This window comes from Acomys russatus, chromosome 26, assembly GCF_903995435.1.
Source record: "Acomys russatus chromosome 26, mAcoRus1.1, whole genome shotgun sequence".
NCBI classification, from domain to species: domain Eukaryota; kingdom Metazoa; phylum Chordata; class Mammalia; order Rodentia; family Muridae; genus Acomys; species Acomys russatus.
Window position 1 is genome coordinate 49,403,057 of NC_067162.1, and position 20,369 is coordinate 49,423,425.

Sequence of the window (20,369 nt, forward strand, 5' to 3'; positions counted from 1 at the left end):
GCCTCATTTCAAATAAAGAGCTTTTTTGTAAATGAGTAACAGGCAAGCTATTTTTATAATGCTTAAACAGGGTAATCTACATCTAAGGTCTGTCATTTCCAGTGTGAAGAACACGTAGGCATAGTGGCTCACATTCAGGAGGACGACGCAGGAAAGTCACCTCAAGTTCAAGGCCACCCTGAGCCATATAATTAAGCTCCCAAACAGTGTAAGCTACAGGGACTGCTGTCTCCTGTACAAGCAACCAACCACCACCAACCGACCAACCAACCCTGCAGCCAGGCACTAGGGAGATGGCTCATCTGCTCTTCCTCAGGCTCCGAATTCACTTTCCCATGTTAGCAGCTCACACCATCTGTCGCTCTAGCTCCAGGGAGAGCTGACCTCTAGGACACCAGCACTATTTAAAAGAGGAACTCTCCCAGAACTCGGGAGGCAGAGGCAGACGGATCACTGTGAGTTCAAAGCCAGGCTGGTCTACAAAGTGAGTCCAGGACAGCCAGGGCTACACAGAGAAAAGGAAGAAATCTTAAAAACAACTCAAACCAAACAAAAACTTGGGCCCAGAAAACTTTAAGTCAAAAGTAACACAGACTTCTCAACATGATTTTTTTTTTTAAACTATGAGAACAATTACAATGTGAATTCAACAGTCCAGCCAGTCTACAAGTTTGACAGTTAGCCAACGGCAGGTGTGACTAAGGACGAAGAAGTCATACAGGAAGAGTGGACCACGGCAAAGATGCCCCTAAGCACCCTGCACTATTTTATGATTTCTTTCTAAAGCTTCCTGAGATTGAGTGTGACTCACAGAGACGCGTCAGAGCTGGGAACACCCCATTGCTCAGCAATGAACAAAAACAAACAAACAAACAAAATCCCACAAACTTACAGAGTTTGAGTCTACACAATTTAAAGTAAATCCCAGGGGCTGGAGGGAGGGCTCAGTGGCTAGAAGCCCTTGCTGTTCTTACAGAGGGCCTGAGTTCGGTTTCCTGCACGTAGGTGGCGGCTCCAATCGCCTGTGCCTCAAGCTCCAGGGGTTCTAGTGCCCTCTTCTGGATTTCAAGGGCACTAGCATGCACACGGCACACAGCATTCACGCAGGCAGGCAGTCATAAAATACAAATAAATCTTTTAGAAAAATCCTGTCATTGACAAATTACAAAGCAGCCAGGCCTATGTGTTTATCAAAGGTCTCAAGCACCTCCTCAGGGTGCAACCTGAGCTGCCCCCCCCCCCAGCTTAGCTGTGTGAGGTGATGAGCTTTCAGAGTTAATACCTACAATATTAAAGCTTTATTTTTCTCTTGCTTGTTTGCTTCTCCTACCCCCAAGACAGGGTTTCTCTGTGTCGCCTTGGTTGTACTGGACTTGCTTTGTGATCCACCTGCCTCTGCCTTCCAAGTGCTGGGATAAAAGGCGTGCGCCACCACTGCCCGGCAATATTCATGTTTTAATTGCAGCCCTAATAACGAAGTTCACGGTTACCTGACCTCAGTCTGTAACGGGGGAGGCGGGGCAGAGAGAGGGTCCCCTGAGGAGGATGCCCTGATGCGGTGTTCTCTGCCGGAGCCAGTCAGCAACCATGAGCTAACAGGCTGTGTGAACGGGTACACAGTGCTCTAAGCCAGGGATCAGCCTTCCGCTCACCAGACCGTGTGCCAACTGCCCAAGCAACAACAGAGGCTGTGGTTAAAAGCAAGGCTTTACATTCTAGTAGAGGCCAACCAAGATTTCCGACTCCAGGGAAGAGCTCGGGTAGCAAAGTGCCTGCCATGCACACGCACACAGGGGGACCTGAGTTCGATGCCCTGCACTGACATAAAAAGGTGGGCGTGAGGCTGCACACACTTGTAAGCCAGTACTGGGGGGGGGGGGAGACAGGTGGAAACTTAAGCTCTCAGCGGACCACACTCACCTAACTGGCAGGTTCAGGGCCCAGTGAGAGACCCAGCGAGGACGGAGGAAACCTCACTACAGTCTGCGAGCCACTGACCACCAGTGCCCGGAGCCAGCAGCTGGAGAAAGCGCCACCACAGACACAGCCTCTTCTCAGACAGCTCCTTACAAACAGATGCTCTCTGACCCCTTTCTCTGTTTGTTAGGTCCACATTGCTTCCATTTCCCTGGTGGAGCTCCTGGGCCAGTGGCCAGGGACTTGCTCCATGCAGAGACCCCGAGGATGAGAACCTGAACCCGAACCAGCAGGGCCTCTGCTCGCTGCTGGCTTCTGTTAGGTTAGCAGTCACCTTCTCTTTCCCAGACAATGCTAAGAGGAAGAAACATCAGCAGGACTTAACACCTTCCACATTGTGTAACACTCAAACACAGTCCCTGGAAACCAACTGCGAGAACAAATGGTTCCTACACATTTCTTTTTGTTTGGTTGGTTTTTTTTTTTTTTTTTTTTTTTTTTTTTGGTTTGTTTGTTTGTTTTTTGAGACAGCCTTGGCTGTCCTAGACTCGCTTTGTAGACCAGGATGGCCTTGAACTCACAGCGATCCACCTGCCTCTGCCTCCCAAGTGCTGAGACTAAAGGTGTGCACCACCACACCCCTTCTTTCTTGGGGTGGGGGGTTGTTCCTACACATTTTAAAGTCCTTTGCCACCAAAATATTAAGGGATACTTTGGAGCTAGCAATCACAGGAACTGCCTTTAACATAAGCAGAACAGAGCAACACGGACACCAGTTTTGTCTCTGTTAGTGTACCCCAGCTCAGGCACACTGTGATATCTACCAAGACCTTTTAATCTTTAAAAATTCAGACAAACTGTCCTGCAGTGCCAGTTGCAGGTAGAATCAAGGGAGAGAGGCAGAGAGGAAAGGGGGAGATCACCACGCAGCACCTTCCCTAGTGAAGGAGCAACTCTGCATCTGCTATGGTAAAGCTGTACATCTGGACCCAAAGCAAAGACTGGCGATGCTCACTCAAAGGCGTGCCCTGGGCAGGCGCCCCAAGTCCCAGCTCCCGCAGCAGCACACACCGAGGAGACTGTTCAAAGCCAACAGCTTCTGAAGCCTACACACATGCATGCAGCTGGGCCTCCTAGTCCACACGCCCACGGTTGGTGGAGACCCACAAGATCCAGTCTAAGGACCCCAGGAAAGGCAAGTCAATAACCATGAGTGGGCTTGTCTACGTCGTCCCATATACTTGGGAGCTAAGGCAAGAGGCCTGCAAGTCCCAGGCCGCCTCCTGGCTTGGGTCTTTTGGGTCACCCTTATAACAGGCACACGCCTTTAATCCCAGCACTCAGGAGGCAGAGGCAGGCGGATCTCTGTGAATTCGAGGCCAGCCTGGTCTACAAAGGGAGTCCAGGACAGCCAAGGCTACACAGAGAGACCCTGTCGCATGCCACGGCATGAGCGTGGAGCTCAGAAGACAGCCTGTCTTTCCACCATGTGCGTCCTAAAGAACAAGCCTTAGGTCCTCAGTCTTCGCGACAAGTGCCTTGACTCACTGAGCCACCTTTCCAGGCCCCATCTCTAACAGGGACCCAGCACAAGGCCAGCACATAAGCTGAAGGCTGTGCGTGTTCACTTAGGGAGGAAGCTGACAATTCCCATCACATGTCTACAAGGTCCACACTCAAAAGTTAGGAGCCAGCTTGCAGAACTGCCTTGGGGCAAGCTTCATGCAGGCTTTAAGGATAGAATTTGGAGTCAGGCATGGTGGCACACGCCTTTAATCCCAGCACTCGGGAGGCAGAGGCAGGCAGGTCGCTGTGAGTTCGAGGCCAGCCTGGTCTACAAAGCGAGTCCAGAGCAGCCAAGGCTACACAGAGAGACCCTGTCTTAAAAAAAAAAAAAAAGATAGAATTTGGCCGTCAACATGGTCTCTAGATACATTTTTACTCGAGTTGGTTTGCCCCAGGCACTGCAGCGCATCCCTGTAAAGCCAGCACTCACGAGACTGAGATGTAAAGACTGATGAGTTCACAGCTAGTGTGAGTCGCACAGTGAGACCCTGTCCGGGTACCACTCTCCCTGGCATATAAATGGCTCTGAGACGCCTTTGTCACCCACACTATACTCAGGGAATGAGCGCAGTTTAAAGAGCAAAATTAAGCACAATTAAGAGGTGGAACTTTAAAAAAATTATATGCATTATTCATTTAGTCATTTTGTGTGTTTTGCTGGCATAGACGCATGTGCACCATGTGTGTGCCTTGTCCCATGACACCAGAAGAGTGTGTCAGAGCCTCTAAAACTGGAGTTATAGGCAGTGAGTGACCGTGTGGGTGCTGGGAACCCAAACAGGTTCTTTCCAAGAGCAGCAGTGCTTTAAGCCACTGAATCATCTCCTCGGCTTTAATAGGTGAGAGTTTGTTTATTTTTCAAGACAGGGTTTCACCATGTAGCCTTGGCTGTCCTAGACTCACTTTGTAGACCAGGCTGGCCTCAAACTCAGAGATCCACTCGCTTCTGCCTCCCTGAGTGCTGGGACTAAAGGCGTGCGCCACTACTGCCCGGCTCAGCAGGTGAAACTTCTAAGGGTAAAGTGTTTGTTTATCAGAGCTAAACTGAAGTGTCTGCTCTATTGGGTTCCTGCCGCCTTCCTGCCACACACAGCCCCATCAGCATGCTGAGAACCAGAAGGCTTCCTGCCCTAAGAGAGTCTCGTCTTGCCTGGGTGCGGCCGTGTCTCCTTTGTTAAACAACCCCTCTTATGAAAGCCGCCAGACCCGGAGCTGGAGCTGTACAACATGGATGCTGTGCTGAGAATCCACTGCAGGTCCTCAGAGCACCCAGCGCTCCGGCGCCTCGTTAAACTCCTCAGCTCGCCTTTAAGGCGTCTGAGCCTGAGTCCGTGCAGTTCTGTGCTTATCGACTGCAGCGTCTGTTGCAGCGAGTTTAAAGTTGGGCGAACTTGGAGCATGTTGGCTACAGGCCCTTCTGGGGGGGCGGAGGTCACCTTGAAGACCTGTGTCTCAGGGGTCACTTTCAACATCACAGTTTACAAGCCAGGCTTTGGGGACACAGGCATTTTCTGCATATTCCCAGGCACTGGGGTGGGGGGGGGGTTCAGGGGGTAGTGGTGAGGAGGCAGGCACACAGGCCACCCCTGTGCAGGGGGCAGGTCATTGGAACTCTGCCTGGCTCCTATCGCAGGGGACAGGCAGAGCTTCACCTCACCTTCAAAACAGGCCTTTCTCCCAGTACTTGGAGTTAAAAATAGTTTAAGGCGAGGCCGGCCTGGGCTATTTTTATCTGGAAAATTAGGGGTCAGGAACACAACATAGTGAGTAGAGGGGGGAGTTAGCCACAGTCGGAAAGAACACCTACAGACTTCGGGGGGGGGGGGGGTTAAACGGTTCCTGCAGATCGAGCACAAGGTTGGGCAAGTGGTGAAGGGAGGCAGGGGACAGCCAAGGTCAAGGCACTGGGTGCTAGCATGCCTACCACACCGAAAGCACAGGCATGGGAGCTCTACCCAAGACAGGACGTCACAGTTGCTCTGTGCTGGCTCCAAACTCCCTATGCAGCTGAGGATGACCTTGAACTCCCGACCCTTCTGCCTCCACCTCTCAGGTGCTGGGATTATAGGTGTATGTCACCACAGTGGGCTTGAAGGACTGCGTGTGGTGTGTGTGTGTGTGTGTGTGTGTGTGTGCGTGTGTGTGCGTGTGTGCATGTGTGCATGTGTACATGTGTTCTATGTGCATGCAGAGTGTGCACACGACTGGGTGTGCACATGCAAAGGCCAGAGGCAGATGTCAGCTACCCTGCTGTATCACCCTCCATCTTACCACTTTGAAATGGGGTCTCTGGGTGAGCCAGAAGCTAGGCTAGGAGCAGGCAAGCCTGAGTAAGTCTTGTCTCTGCCCCTCACATTATTCGGGTTATAGGCATGTGTGGCCACACCGCTCTTTACACGGGTGCCAGGGCACAGACACTAAAGGCGGGGTCCAAGCTGCCGGCGCAGGGCCGGGATGGAGGTGGTCAGAGACCCGATTCCCTGGTGTGCTGGGGAGCGCGTGGGGGCGCGGAGGAGGCACAGTCTTTACAACCCACATCAGTTCAAAGATTCAAATCACATCCTCTGGAGCATGTCCAACCCGTGGCCCACGGTCACACCTGCCCTGGGACAGCTGTGAGTGCAGCCCGACATTAGTGACAGGCTTACCTCAGACACGATGAGAGGTCCCCCACCCTGGGTGTGTGCGTGTGCCCCATGTGTGGTTCTCAGGCATGAAGCCTGGTGGTGTCCCAATATAAAAAACTGGAGGTACCCAAAAAAGCACCTTGCGACTTTTAAGTCAGGGTTCTATAAGGGTTGGCAATCATCTTCTATCATGTGCTTACGTGTGGCACAGCACATGTATGCATTTATAATCACATGCATGGGCACACGTGTGCATGCACAGGTCTGGGGCACATGTCTGGCCTCTTCCTCACTGCTCTTGCCCGTTATCCTTTAATGTGCTGCATCTCAAACCCAGAATTCACCTCAACAGCTGGTCTCTCTAGCCAGCTCACCCCCAGGCCCTGTCTGTACCCTCTGAGGCTGGGGTCACAGGCCTGCCGCCATGCCTCAGGGCAGTTACATAGGTTCCTTTTACCTGCACCACAAGCTGTTTAACCACTGTGCTGTCTCCCCAATGCTCAGTGTGGGTGGACTTACAGCAGGGTGGTGCATAGCAAAGAAACCAAAACCAAAACACATGAACACAACTGTATGGGGGTGGGGGCTGCATATAAAATGGTTAAAATCTATCTGGGCGTGGTGGCGCATGCCTTTGATCCCAGCACTCAGGAGGGAGGAGTTCAGGGTTAGACTGGTCTACAAAGTGAGTCCAGGACAGCCAGGTTGACACAGAGAAACCCTGTCTCGAAAAACAAAAACAATGATGATTAAAATCTCAATTAGGGTGGCCAGGAAGAATTTCAGACCGACCACTCACGGAGGCTCTGATACCAGCAGCTGGAAACACCCATTTGATAAGATAAGGTGCCAGGCCCACATGGCTCCCCACTGTGAGGGGCATGCCCTCAGCACAGGAGCTGTCAGGGCCACAGCAGGACAAGGAGCAAGCTGTAGGACACCGCACCAAATCCACATGGCAGAGCTGGAGAAGCCACGGAGGGCCACACAGAAAGCATGTGGTGGGGAGTAAAATGTTGTTTTCAAAAGGCAGCAAGGGACAGAAAAGTCCAGAAGAAAGGGAGAGGGGTTTTGAAATTCCCACGAATGAAGTTGGGTTTGAACAGGAAGTGGAAGTGGGTTGGGGGGGGGGGGCTCTGTAGCCCAGGCTAGCCCAGGAAGTGGACGTGGGAATGAGAGGGGGTTCTGTAGCCTAGGCTAGCCTTGAACTCCTGATCCCCCTGCCGCCTCCTCCTCCTAAGTGCTGGGATTACTGTCGGGCCACAGTACGTAGGAATGGAAGCTTTGCGCATGCGGGACGCTGGGCAAGCGCTCTCCAGTGAGCCACGCACATCTCCAACATGGAGAGATTTCTGGAAACAAGTAAAACTGCCGCACTGGGAGATGGCAAAGGAGGTGTGTGTCTCTGTAGCACTGAGGGATGGCAAGGGAGGTGCGTGCCTCTGAAATTCCAGAATTCCACGCTTTTTCAAAAATGACACTTCTTCAGGAAAACCAGGGGTCAGCTCCTGTGTGCCCCAGAAGCAGCATCCCACCCAGATCAGCTCAGAGAAGCAGCATCCCACCTAGCTCAGCTCGGAGCTTTCCCTTCGGCAGCTGGACCCAAGAGAACTATACGGTCCTGGCACCCGGGGGCCAGAGAAAGGCAGATACGTACCCTACTGTATGTAGGTAGATGCTATACAGAGGTCAGGCACAGAATCCATGTTAAGCCTCTTCCTCCATCTACCCTGACTCCTGGCCTGCCCTACCTGCCCTCACCTCTTTTTAAAAAAATATTTATTTATTTAATGTATATGAGTGCCCTGGTTGCATGCACACCTGCCAAGCCATAAGATGCCATAAGATCACATTGTAGATGGTTGTGAGCCACCATGTGGTTACCGGGAACTGAACTCAGGACCTCTGGAAGAGCAGACAGCACTCTTAACCGCCGAGCCATCTCTCCAGCCTGCCCTCACCTCTTCTAACACAGAGGAACTCAGTACGAACCACACAGAGTTTGCCAAGCTTTCCAAAAGTGCAGGTGGGGCTGTCTCTCGTCCCTGTACAGTCTGTCACTTGTGAGGGTGGGACAGTGACCTAGCAGTCTGGAGATCCTCTCAGGTGAAGCCGTGGCTGTGGCTGCAGGTGTGTATGGAGAAGCCAGGTGCAGACACTCCACTGTCCTGGTCACCCCCACTTCTGAGGTGCTGTAGGAGCCTGAATGCACCCAGCAGGAACATGACACTTTCCATGCTACACAACATGTCTAAAACCCTGAGCAATCAAGGTTTGAAACCAGCGAACTCTGGAACCTGCTTGTAAAGCCTGTCATCACCCAGTAAGAGGGCAGAGCGGCGAAAACAGGAGGAACGGTAACAGCAGCGCACACCTGTAGTCAATCCCCAGCACTTAGGAGGCTGAGGGAGGAGAGCTACCGCTCCAGGCGCTATCTCCGACAGACAGAGGTGAACTGCAGACCATGAGTGACATGACATCACGGGCACACACTTAAGGGTGAACTGTCATTAACTGGAACTGCGTAACTCAACTGTAACAACAAAAATGGGGTGGGGGGGAGAATGCCTCCAATGGTTAAATAGGAAGATGGGGGCTTTAGGCTCCTGGAAGCTTCTCTGGGGCTTTTTGCCCTGCCTCCTTTGTAGCCAGGAACCCAAGCCTGCCCAGAGTCAGTGAAAAGCGGAAGCTGCCAGAAGCAGGGTGTGGGGCTGGGCGTAGGTCCTCCTCACCAGGGCGGGCACAGCATGCCATGCTCAGGTCCTGGCCCAGGACATCCCTCAGCTGTGTGTAACCCCAGCAGAGGTCAAGTTTGGGCTAGGAAATGTGAGATGAACTACACCAGCAGAGAAGACCCTGGTGAAGCACCTGTGGGGGTTTTTGTTTTGTTTTAGAATGCAATAGGGGGCTGGAGAGATGGCTCAGAGGTTAAGAGCACTGACTGCTCTTCCAAGGGTCCTGAGTTCAATTCCCAGCAACCACACGGTGGCTCACAAGCATCTATAATGGGATCTGGTGCCCTCTTCTGGCCTGCAGGTAGAATACTGTATACATACATAAATAAGTAAATAATAAAATACTGTAAAGCATCATTTAGAATTGCACCAGGCCCCCAAACCGCAGCGAATAGGCTCCGACAGTTCTTGCTGTGCAACTACAGAAGTGTGTCAACCACGATGTGTGCTTTGTGCATAGACGAGACAAAGAGCTGAAAACTCAGGGCTGTGAGATTTGGGGAGACCCCTGCTGCAGCTTCTGGGTGGCAATAAAGACTCCTTTCAGGGCGCTGGAGAGGTGGCTCAGAGGTTAAGAGTACCAGCTGCTCTTCCAAAGGTCCTGAGTTCAATTCCCAGCAACCACACGGTGGCTCACAACCATCTATGAGACCTGATGCCCTCTTCTGATGTACATGCAGGCAGAACACTATATACATAATAAACACATCTTTTTAAAAAAGACTCCTGTCAGCTTTAGGGTGTCCGTTTGGTAGTCTTTGGTGGGCTCAGCAACAAGAACTGGGTGGCTGGAAGTAAATGACCAAATGACCATCCCCTGTGCAGCCACAGGTGACACCAGTGGTGGACCGGGGACCTTGTAGGAAAGATGAGACCACACCCAGCGGCACAATGCAGCCATGAAACCTTTCTGAGAGCCATGCCTGGTGGTGCACGACTACAATGCCAGCAACTCCAGAGTTCAAAGCCAGCCTGGGCTGCTAAGCAAGTCTGAGGCGCACCTTGGCTACACAAAGCCCTGTCTCGGTATGGCGTGCTCTCTGGGCATTCACAGGGAAGCTCAGAAGAGCAGGAAGTGCCCTGCCCCAGGAAAGGTTTCTAAGAATCTGTGAGAATGAAAGTTCGAAAGTGAAAAATTAAATAAAACAACCACGCTGATAATATCAACACAAAGACACCGGAAAGCACAGGATGCCAAGCCTGAGGTGGGAGAGGAGGGAGGGAAGAGAGGTCCCACTGAGGAGCAAGGGTGGGGGGCCTGCTTCAGGTGTCACAGCTCTAACAGCCGCACGACAGACAGCCAGAGAGTCAGACTAGCCCAGGTATCTGGAAAGAGCAAAGAGTCACACGTATTCAGTACTGGCCCCCCCCCATTCTGTAGGCCCCCCCACCCCACTCTGTAGGAAAGGGCACACTGTGCACAGAAGCCCCCCCCCCCACTGTGTAGGAAAGGGCACACTGTGCACAGAAGGAGAGAGGCCTGAACCTGCTTCTGCAGGCCATCACCAACAGCTCCAAAGTCCATCCTTGGAAAAAGTCACTTAACTTCTCCAGAACTCACTTTCTGTTTGGGAGGGAAAAACGTTTGTGGGCCTGTATGCACACCTATGCACGCTCATACAGAGGTTCCTGTGTGCATGTATGCATATGCCAGGAGAGTGGTGGTTAGGTAAAAACAAACAAAAAACCTAAAAACACTTAAGCCTTTTTTTCCAGCTTACAAGAAGTAAAAAGACAGGGAAAACAGTAATCTCTTAAAGAAAGGCTCAGGGCTAGATCTGAGTTCGAGCCTAGCCTGGTCTACACAGCAAGTTCCAGGCCAGCCGGGGCTCCGCAGTGAGGCTTTCTCTCAAACTAAGAAAAAGACTCAGAAAAACGCTATTATTTTTTAACAAGGGAAGAGTAACAGCTAATAAGAGGTTCCGCCTACTGCTTTCCAGTACAAGCGCCTATGTGTGTGACACACACACACATACACGACGTGAGTGTGTGCAGGCTACACAGAAGCCTCACAGCAAGCCTGAGACGTGGGTGGGTAGAACTGTGAATACAAAGTGAGGCTCCAAGACCCTGAGCCACCAGCCCTAAGGCACAACCACAAACCTCATCCAACCCAGACAGCACGGGCACTCGCCCCACCGTCCTGTTTAGAATGCCTTCCTTGCCTCCTCTGTCACCCTAAAGGAGACAGGGTCCTGGCTGGCCAGGAACTCTCCCTATGTAGACCAGGCTGGCCTCGGACCCACAGAGATCCACCTGCCTCTGCTTCCGGAGTGCTGGGATTAAAGGCGAGCGCCACTGCACCCAGCACCTCAGCTGCCAGAATCAGCAGGTCCAAAGCCCTCCGGCCCTTCTGCACACAGGACAGCTGACTTAACTCCTCCAGCAAGCTGCTCTCACCTCTTCATCCGATGTTCCCAGACGGTGGTTTTTAACCCCTTTGGGGCCTCATATCCGGTAACCTGCATATTACAATTCGATTCATAACAGTAGCTGAGTTAGTTATGAAGTAGCAACAAAGCAATTTTATGGTTGAGGCTCACCACAAGGTGAGGAACTGTATTAAAGCGTTAGGAAGGTTGTGAGCCACAGTTGCAGGAGGAAACAGAGGGAAGGAAGCTCTCTGCCTAGCTCCTCTCTTTAGGCTGACAGCTCCTGCTCACAGGTCTGGAGGCTTTGCCCTGAGCCCACCCAGGACTGCACCTGCTTCCCCCTGCAGGGTTTAATCATCTAAGAGGATTGCCACCTCTCTCTGTGGCAGCCTAAGCAATGCGGCAGGACCAGCCTCGTCCCATTCTTTACTCCCAGAGCCTCTCAGAGCTGACTAATTAAATGCAGCACAGAAAAGTCTGAGTAGTGTAAGGTGCTTGCCCCCCCCGCAACCCCTGTCACCCTATTACTCACTCTTTCTCTCTCCTTCCTGCACTGGGGTTGAATCTGGTGTCTACACAGGCCAGGCAGCGGCTCCACTCACTCATTTTTTTGTTTGTTTGTTTTTCGAGACAGGGTTTCTCTGTGTAGCCTTGGCTGTCCTGGACTCGCTTTGTAGACCAGGCTGGCCTTGAACTCAGTGATCCACCTGCCTCTGCCTCCCGAGTACTGGGATTAAAGGCACAACGCCCACTTTTACACTCAATCTTAAATGAACATATGAGACTTGAAATTAAATAAAAACAAAGACAAAAACAAAAAACAGTGCACTGGTTTCTAGTCATTCATTTTTCGGTGGTTTGCTTTGTGTTTTTTGACACGGTGCTTCTGTGCAACCCAGGCTGCTGCAGACTGGGCCCCACTATACTCCTGTCGCAGCCTGTGAGACAAGTGCTCACTATGAAACCCTGGGGGAGGGGCTTGAGCTCACAAGAGATCCACCTGCCTCTGCCTCCCAAATGAAAGACCTGGGAGGCCACCACACCTGCTGTTGCAATAATCTCTCCCAATAAACATTCTCCTTCAGAAAAGAAACGGCAGCAGACAAACACAGTGCCTATCCTCCCCAGCCCCAGGTCCTAACCCTCTGCACCACTTCTCCCTACCCAGGAAAAGCGCCTGTGGCTGATGACATTGCTCTGTACAAGGGGAAGACTGGCTCCCTGCTGCTGACGTCACCCTGAGCCTTCCTGATGGAAGGAAGGATGTGAGAAAAAGTAAGAGGTTAAAGGGGAGCTTAAGGGCAAGAAAAGGGTAAGGCTCTCAGAGTGTGTGGCCAGCGGGCCTGGTCACACCTGTGGCAACAGCCACGTGTGGCCAGCAGGCCTGGTCACAACCGTGGCAATAGCCACGTGTGGACAGCGGGCCTGGTCACAACCGTGGCAACAGCCACGTGTGGACAGCGGGCCTGGTCACATCCGTGGCAATGATCACATTTCCGGTTCTCTCCTGCGTTACTTCATCCTCCCGTAGGGGTTCCTCTTCCAGTGGGTGGATTCGCAGCGGCCAGATGCACGCGTCTGAGGCAGACACCCGGGAGTCAACTTGGCAAGTCTCACAACTTGATGTCCAAGTCCTGACACACACGTAGGAGGTGACACAAGTGACAGAGGCCTTGGAAGCTTGGCTGTAAGACCTGACTTAAATCCTGCTAGCTGGAGGTTGGAGAGATGGCTTAGCAGTTCAGAACACTGGCTGCTCTTCTAGAGGTCCCAGGTTCAATTCCCAGCACCGACATGGTGGTGACTAACAGTCTGTAATTCCAGTCTCAAGGGATCCAATGTCCTTTTCTGGCCTCCATTGGGCACTGTACATATGTGGTGCACAGGCATACATACATGCGGGCAAAACACGCATACACATAAAATATTAAAAAAAAATAACAGCTGGGCATGGTGCTGCACACCCTTAATCACTTGGGAGGCAGAGGTAGGTGGATCTCTGTGGGTTCCAGGCCAACCTGGTCTATAAAAGGAGTCCAGGACAGCCAGGGCTACACAGAGAAATCCTGTTTGAAAAAAACAAAAACAAAAACCCCAAAAAACAAAACAAAATAAAAAATAACCTTGATGCCTTACAGGACTACCACTGAGAGGCCTGCATCCCTCTGCTTTGCTCTTCTAACCTAGAGGTGGGGACCAGACATTGACAACCTGCTGCTACTTCACAATCTGAAGTGAGAAAATCGTCTCTCACGCAGCAAGACAAAGATAACACTCCCGAAGACATCAAACACAACAGCCACATTCTGACAACCCCTGAGAGAGAGACTTCAAAGCACACCAGCCGGGCGTGGTGGCGCACACCTTTAATCCCAGCACTTGGGAGGCAGAGGCAGGTGGATCACTGTGAGTTCGAGGCCAGCCTGGTCTACAAAGCGAGTCCAGGACAGCCAAGGCTACACAGAGAAACCCTGTCTCGGAAAACAAAACAAAAACAAACAAAAAACAAAGTTCCACCTTAGTGGCTAAACACATAGCTATTTTAAGTACACTGTACAGTCAAAAAGTTGTGCATTGCCAGATCCAGAGTGCCATAACACACTCCCTCACCATCAAACAGCAATGTCATCAAACTAGAGTTCCAGCCGGGTGTGCGGTGCACACTTTTAATCTGAGCACTTGGGAGGCAGAAGCAGGCAGATCACTGCGAGTTCGAGGCCAGCCTGGTCTACAAAGCGAGTCCAGGACAGCCAGGGCTACACAGAGAAACCCTGTCTCAAAAAACCAAAGGAAAAGGAAAAAAAAAAAAAAGAAGAAGAAGAAGAAGGAAAAAAAAAGTAGATTCCAGCCATGCACTTAGTGAGAAAATAATGGCTCAAGTCCAGCTTGAGTCTGAAGTCTGACCCAGGTCGACCTCAGCAGCGGGCACTGGCCTAGTGTGAACTAACCCTTACCCCAGATGTATCTCAGGGACATGACCCACTGTCCAGCACTGCGGTCCCACGGCAGTGTGCTTGACCATACAACTGGGAGGAGTGTGTGATTGGTCTTAGTGCCCAAAAGCATTATTTCCTTCTTTTTAAAAAATACTTGGCCGGGCGTGGTCGCACAGGATTCTAATCCCAATGCTCAGGGAGGCAGAGGCAGGCGGATCGCTGTGAGTTCGAGGCCAGCCTGGTCTACAAAGCGTGTTCAGGACAGCCAGGGCTACACCGAGAAATCCTGTCTCTAAAAACCAAAGGAAAAGAAAAAAGAAAGACTTAAATTATATGTTCAAACATGATTACCCGATTTTTTTTTTTAGTCACCCAGCACTCGGGAGGCAGAGGCAGGCGGATCGCTGTGAGTTCAAGGCCAGCCTGGTCTACAAAGTGAGTCCAGGATGGCCAAGGCTACACGGAGAAACCCTGTCTCAAAAAACCAAAAAAAAAAAAAAAAAAAAGTTCAGTGAGAAGCTGGCGTGAGGGACAGCTCAGCAGGGTAAAGGTACTTTGTGCCAAGTATAATGATGTAAGTTGGGGACCTGCTTTGTAGGAGAATCAAATCCTGAAAGCTGTACACACACACACCACACACACACACACACACACACACACACACACGTCCTTACAATGGTCACAGACCCTGAGACCATGTCCCTGAAGTGAATCAAAGTGTGAGCTCAGATCCAGAGTGTAAACCATTCTCCCTGCTGCTGGGCCAGTTCCGCAGACCTCCAGGCACTGCTCACTTCAGCCACCTCAGCCCATGAGGAAACAGGGAGTCTATTTCCCAACAGCTTCCCAGGAGAGCCGCTGCCCTCTCTCCTAAGAACAAGAGGCAGGAGGGACACGGCTCACTGTTGCCTCACCTAAGGAGATCCACACAGAATGAGGAGGACTACCCTCTCTGCACCCCTACTCTGAGCTGCTCCCTAATAGCAGCCCCTGTTGGAGCCAATGGTGGCATTCAGATGTGAGCCAGCACAGCCTTTCTTGTTGATGTGAAAAATCCCCACACTTTATTGTGCTTTTGGGGACAGGATCTCACATAGACCCTGCTGGCCTCACACTGGAGGTGTGGCAGAGGGATCTTAAATGTCTCTTGTCCCTTTTCAACTCCAGAGAACTGGGGTCACAGAAACTCCAGGCATGGTCTACATGTCGTTGGGGAGCAAACACTGGGCTTCGCGCATGCCGGGCAAGCTCGCTACCAGCTGAGCTACGCACCACCAGGAAGCTTCATATAAGCAACCATTTCTTAATCTCACCTGCTATCAAGGCAGGTGCCCCCACCCAGTACTGACCGGGGCATAAATCAGCCTTCTGCTTGTATTCACTGTATTTTTTTTTCCTCTCAAGCATTCTCAGCCTGACAGTCCCATGCGGCTGTCAACACAGTTCAAAACCTACACCACCATAACTGTCGGGAAGAGCCTGTGTGTACAAACCTGTGTGTTAGGGTTCCAAACAAAACACCTCTCCAAACTCAGACTGACTTGGGGGGCGGTGGGGCTGGGAGAATCTGGCTGGCCCTGGGGGGCTGAGTACAAAGAAAAGATTCAGATCTGTTAAGGAAAGTGGAGAAGAGCTCCTGCCTGCCACAGGAGGGAGGGAGGAGCACACTGGAACTGCCACAGTAGAGAAAAGAGGACTATGTCCCCTGGATGGTGGCACTCAGAGGAAGGATAGCAAGTTACCAAGAAGAGACTTGATATTCTAAGAGCATATATAGGGGGAGGATGTCTCCTTCAGTCACAGACATAGGGGAGGGGAGAAGGAGAGAAATGGGAGGGAGGGAGGAAGAATGGAGGAAACAGGGGAAGGGCTAACAATCGAGATGTATATGAATAAATTAATAAAATTTTTAAAAAAAGAAAAAAAAAGAAAATCCCACCAAACTTAAAGCTAAAAGGAGCCCTCCGACTTTCAATTCCCTGTCGGTTGTTGTTTTAAGGGGGGGAAAAAAGGCAAAATACACACACACACACACACACCCAAACAAAAACAAAAAAAAAACAAAAACCAACACATACACACAACCCAGGAAGCCACTAAAACAGGTCATTTTCAAGAGAAGAATCACATTAACAAAGCGAGTAGCGAAACCTGGGCTCTGAGCTTAACCCACCTACCACGAGCCCTGGGACCGGAAACACTTCTTTCCCGGTTTGGTAGTGGGTTTTCAAAACAGTGGGGACAGCCAGCGAGATAAAGCTCCAAGGGGGAGGGGAGCAGGCCGCCAAGCTTTTCCTGAATACAGGGAGTCTTCCGACCACAGGCTTTTAAATGGACCTTTCTGGGGGCAGCTGACAGACTCTCCAGCTAAACACATAGTGTCTGGCTCTCAATCAGAGCCGGGTGCGCGCTGAAAACCGCGGGGCTTTCAACTAGCTCAGGCACACAGGCGATCTGAGATCCACCACCCAGACCCGAGGTGGCCGGTACCCTAACGCCTCCCCCATGCGTGACCAGGGCTCCGGCAGGGTCCACACCGTGGCTACTACAGGGACAAAAGGAGCCACGCTGAAGCAGAGCGCCGGCCCCAGGTCTGCGGGGGCGGGGGCGGTCCTCACAGACCCTCCTTCGGACGCGAGCCCAGCCACTTACTTTCGTTCGGCCGTTTATCCTGTAGTTGCCCAGCTTCCCGCTGCAGTGGCGGATCAAGTCGTCCATGCTGCTCATGAGCAGGCCGATGGTCTCGCAGCCGGGCTCCTTGCCCTCGATCCAGGTGATCTGGTCCCCCCGGATGTCCTTGGAAGAGTCACTCTTCTGGCTGACCAGCTGCCCGTCCGTGAACTTGCCGGTGTCGTGCAGGGCGCGCACCTCGTCGCCGATCTGCTGCCCGGTCTCCCTGCCCAGGAAGTCGTCCACCACGCAGATGCCGTGCTTGTTCATGCACGGCACGATGTACTCCAGCGCCAGCTTCAGCGCGGGCAGCGGCTTGGTCTGCCGTTGGGCCGCAGCCCACCGCTGGGACTCAGCGCCTCCCCGGGGCCGCCGCCCGCTGGGCACAGGCTAGCGCGCTCCGGCCCGGAGACCGACTAGCCGGAGGAGGATCCTCGGAGCCGGGCTCAGCCGGGCCGGGGCCGCTCCGGGCCTGCGCCGCGTCCTCCGGGCCCGGTACGCGCGAGGCCGCCGCGCTGTCCTCGCGCCGGGCCGCCCTGCCGGCGCGCGCGGCTCCGGGGGGCCCCAGCGGGCGGGGGCGCGACGCGGGGCTGCGCCGGCGCGGGCTGCGCGCGGGGGGGCCTCGCCGCCCTGGCACACCAGCTTGTGCTTCTTCCAGTCCTGGCGCTGGTGTTCCTTGCAGCAGTAGAAGGAGCTGCGGCAGCGTCCGCAGCGCAGCAGGTTCTCCATCTTCCCGCACAGCTCGCAGTACTGCCGGTCGCGCTCGCTGGCGCTCAGCGCGCCGGGCCCGCCGCTGTCACTGGCCATGGCCGCGGCAGGGCGGGCCGCGGGCCGGGCGCGGGGCGGCGGCGGGGCCGTCGGGGCGCCCGCCCGGGGCCGCCGCCCGCTGCGGGAGGCCGCGCGCGCCCTGGCCTCGCCTGCCTCGCCCCGGGCCGCCTAGCGCCGCATCGCGCCGGAGAGAGCGCGGCCTGCGCGGCGCACGGCGCCCTGGGCGGGCGGGCCCAGCCGGCTGCGTCGGGGCGGGCAGGGCGCGGGCCTGCGGGCGCCACTCGCTCCGCGCGCGCTGCACGTACACCACGGCCCCGGCGACCCGGCGCGCGGGCGGAGAGGGCGGGGGCCGCGCGCACGCTGCGGGCCGGGCCTCGCGGGCGGGCGCGCCTCTTCCTCCGCCCTCCCCTCCGCCTCGCGGCTCCGCCCGGGGCGCGCGTCGCCGGCCGGCCTGCCTCCCTGCCTGCCTGCGCGCGCGCGCGCGCGGCTCCACCTGCCTGGCGGGGCCAGCGGGCAGCGCTCCTGGGCTTCTACGCCGCCCGCCGCCGCCGCCTTGGCCACCTCGGTCTTCCAGAGGAGGAAACGGAAGCTCAGCGGCCGGCTGGGCTGCTCGGAACTCCGAGCCGGCCCGCCGCGCGCTCCCGGTGTGCTGCTGCTCCTGCTCCCCGGAGGCCGCGGAGGGCACAACAAAGGCCCCCCAGGCAGCCCGATCGGGGACAGACTAAGACTGAAAATCCCGTGGCCCGGTTCTGGCTTTGCTTTGTTTGGTTTTGGTTTTGGTTTTCTTGACGTCCTTAAACTCTTGAGGTTTCTCTCGGTTCCAGTCGAGACCTCCCAGGTGTAAGTAAGTTAATCAGGGCCTCACTTCCAGATCCGTGTTCAGGCCTGAAGCTCCCAAGAGCGTGTTACGTGCACGACTCTGTACGGGGTGTTAAGGGTCTAGCATTAGAATCTGCAATAGTATCTGCAAATTTACGAGGATTAATATGGGCTTTCCTTTGTTGTCCTGAAAATGCAGTCCTGTGGTCCTCAGTGAGATGATTAGGGTGAGCCCCCTTTGCCACTTATATTAATTTTGTTTGTTTACAGTGTTGGGGGTTGAAATAAGCACACCTGTTGTGTATGCTTTTATGAAACCTTAAAACCTCACAGAGCCTGGCATTGGTGGCAAACACCTTTATGGCCAGCACTAGGAGGCTGGAGAGAAGGCTCAGTGGTTAAGCGTCCTGTCTGCTCTTCCAGAGGACCCGAGTTCGATTCCCAGCAACCACATGGCAGGTCACAACTCTCTGTAACTCCAAGACCTCACACCCTCACAGACATACATGCAGGCTAAATACTAATGCACATAAAATAAAAGTAAATATTATTTTAAAAAAGCAATGAGTAGAGCTGGGGCCCTTATACTTGGGACACCTATACTTGGAGCACTGGAGATCTATGTGGTGAGTTCCGGTCAGCCGCCAGAGGAACAGAGAACAGACAACACGGTCAACCTGTCGCCGAAACAGCAGGACTCCCAAGGCGCAAGCATCTGACATCGTGTACATAATTGAGTGTAGCCATTGAGACAACCGACAAGCGAGAGTTTGAAATGGCTGTTTGGATGCCAGGGCAACACAGAGACAGGAATTGTTTCCCTTTGCCCTTTGAATAAAATCCCAAGCAAAGCAACTCAGAAATGCTTAGAAATGTAAAGGAGACATTTCATGACTTAGAAACACAAACCTTAAGAATATTTTTAAGATGGACATGGTGGCACAAACCTGTAATGACAGCACTTGGGGGGGGGGGGGAATTGGGGACAGAGGTTATCCTTGCCTGCGTGGGGAGTTGGAGACAGGGGTTATCCTTGGCTGCACGAGGGGGGGGGGTTGTTGGAGACAGTGGTTATCCTTGGCTACACAGGGAGTTGGAGACAGGGGTTATCCTTGGCTACACAGGGAGTTGGAGACAGGGGTTATCCTTGGCTACACAGGGAGTTGGAGACAGGGGTTATCCTTGGCTGCACGAGGGGGGGGGGTTGTTGGAGACAGTGGTTATTCTTGGCTACACAGGGAGTTGGAGACAGGGGTTATCCTTGCCTGCACAGGGGCAGGTTGGAGACGGGTTATCCTTGGCTACACGGGGAGTTGGAGACAGGGGTTATCCTTGGCTACACAGGGAGTTGGAGACAGGGGTTATCCTTGGCTACACAGGGAGTTGGAGACGGGTTATCCTTGCCTGCACAGGGGCAGGTTGGAGACGGGTTATCCTTGGCTACACGGGGAGCTGGAGACGGGTTATCCCTGCCTGCACAGAGGCCATCCTGGCTACGTGACATCGTTCTCAGGCCGTTTTGAGCTGGGGGTGTAGTTGAGTGATAGAATGCCCGCTTGGTGTGTATAATATTTTTGAAATGCATAAATTAATAGACACACAAGAGGGCTGGGGTGTGGCTCATCTGGCCTCTTGCTACATGCCCACGGCCCGGGGCTTGATCCCCAAGAACTGCCCCCCAAAAGTAAGCAGGTTCAAGTAGAGTCAGAGAGTTCTTAGGTCTGCTTTTGCTGCAGTAGGTGAGCATTGTTTTAACTGCACATAAGAGTAGGAACTAAGCCGGGCGTGGTGGCGCACGCCTTTAATCCCAGCACTCAGGAGGCAGAGGCAGGCGATCGCTGTGAGTTCAAGGCCAAGCCTGGTCTACAAAGTGTGAGTCCAGGATGACCAAGGCTACACAGAGAAACCCTGTCTCGAAAAAACCAAAAAAAAAAAAAAAGAGTAGGAACTAAGAGCCGG

At 53.3% G+C, this 20,369-nt stretch overlaps 1 protein-coding gene across 1 annotated transcript in view; it reads right to left on the reverse strand.

The window, feature by feature from the left end:
• Egln1 (egl-9 family hypoxia inducible factor 1) overlaps nt 1-17,644 on the reverse strand; it is a 39,163-nt gene extending 21,519 nt beyond the window's left edge. The window contains 5 exon segments of the mRNA XM_051168600.1: nt 16,806-17,146; nt 17,149-17,229; nt 17,232-17,382; nt 17,384-17,440; nt 17,442-17,644. Coding sequence (XP_051024557.1) covers nt 16,806-17,146; nt 17,149-17,229; nt 17,232-17,382; nt 17,384-17,440; nt 17,442-17,630 — 819 coding nt within the window. The 5' untranslated portion in view covers nt 17,631-17,644.
• Nucleotides 17,645-20,369: the final 2,725 nt, after the last annotated feature.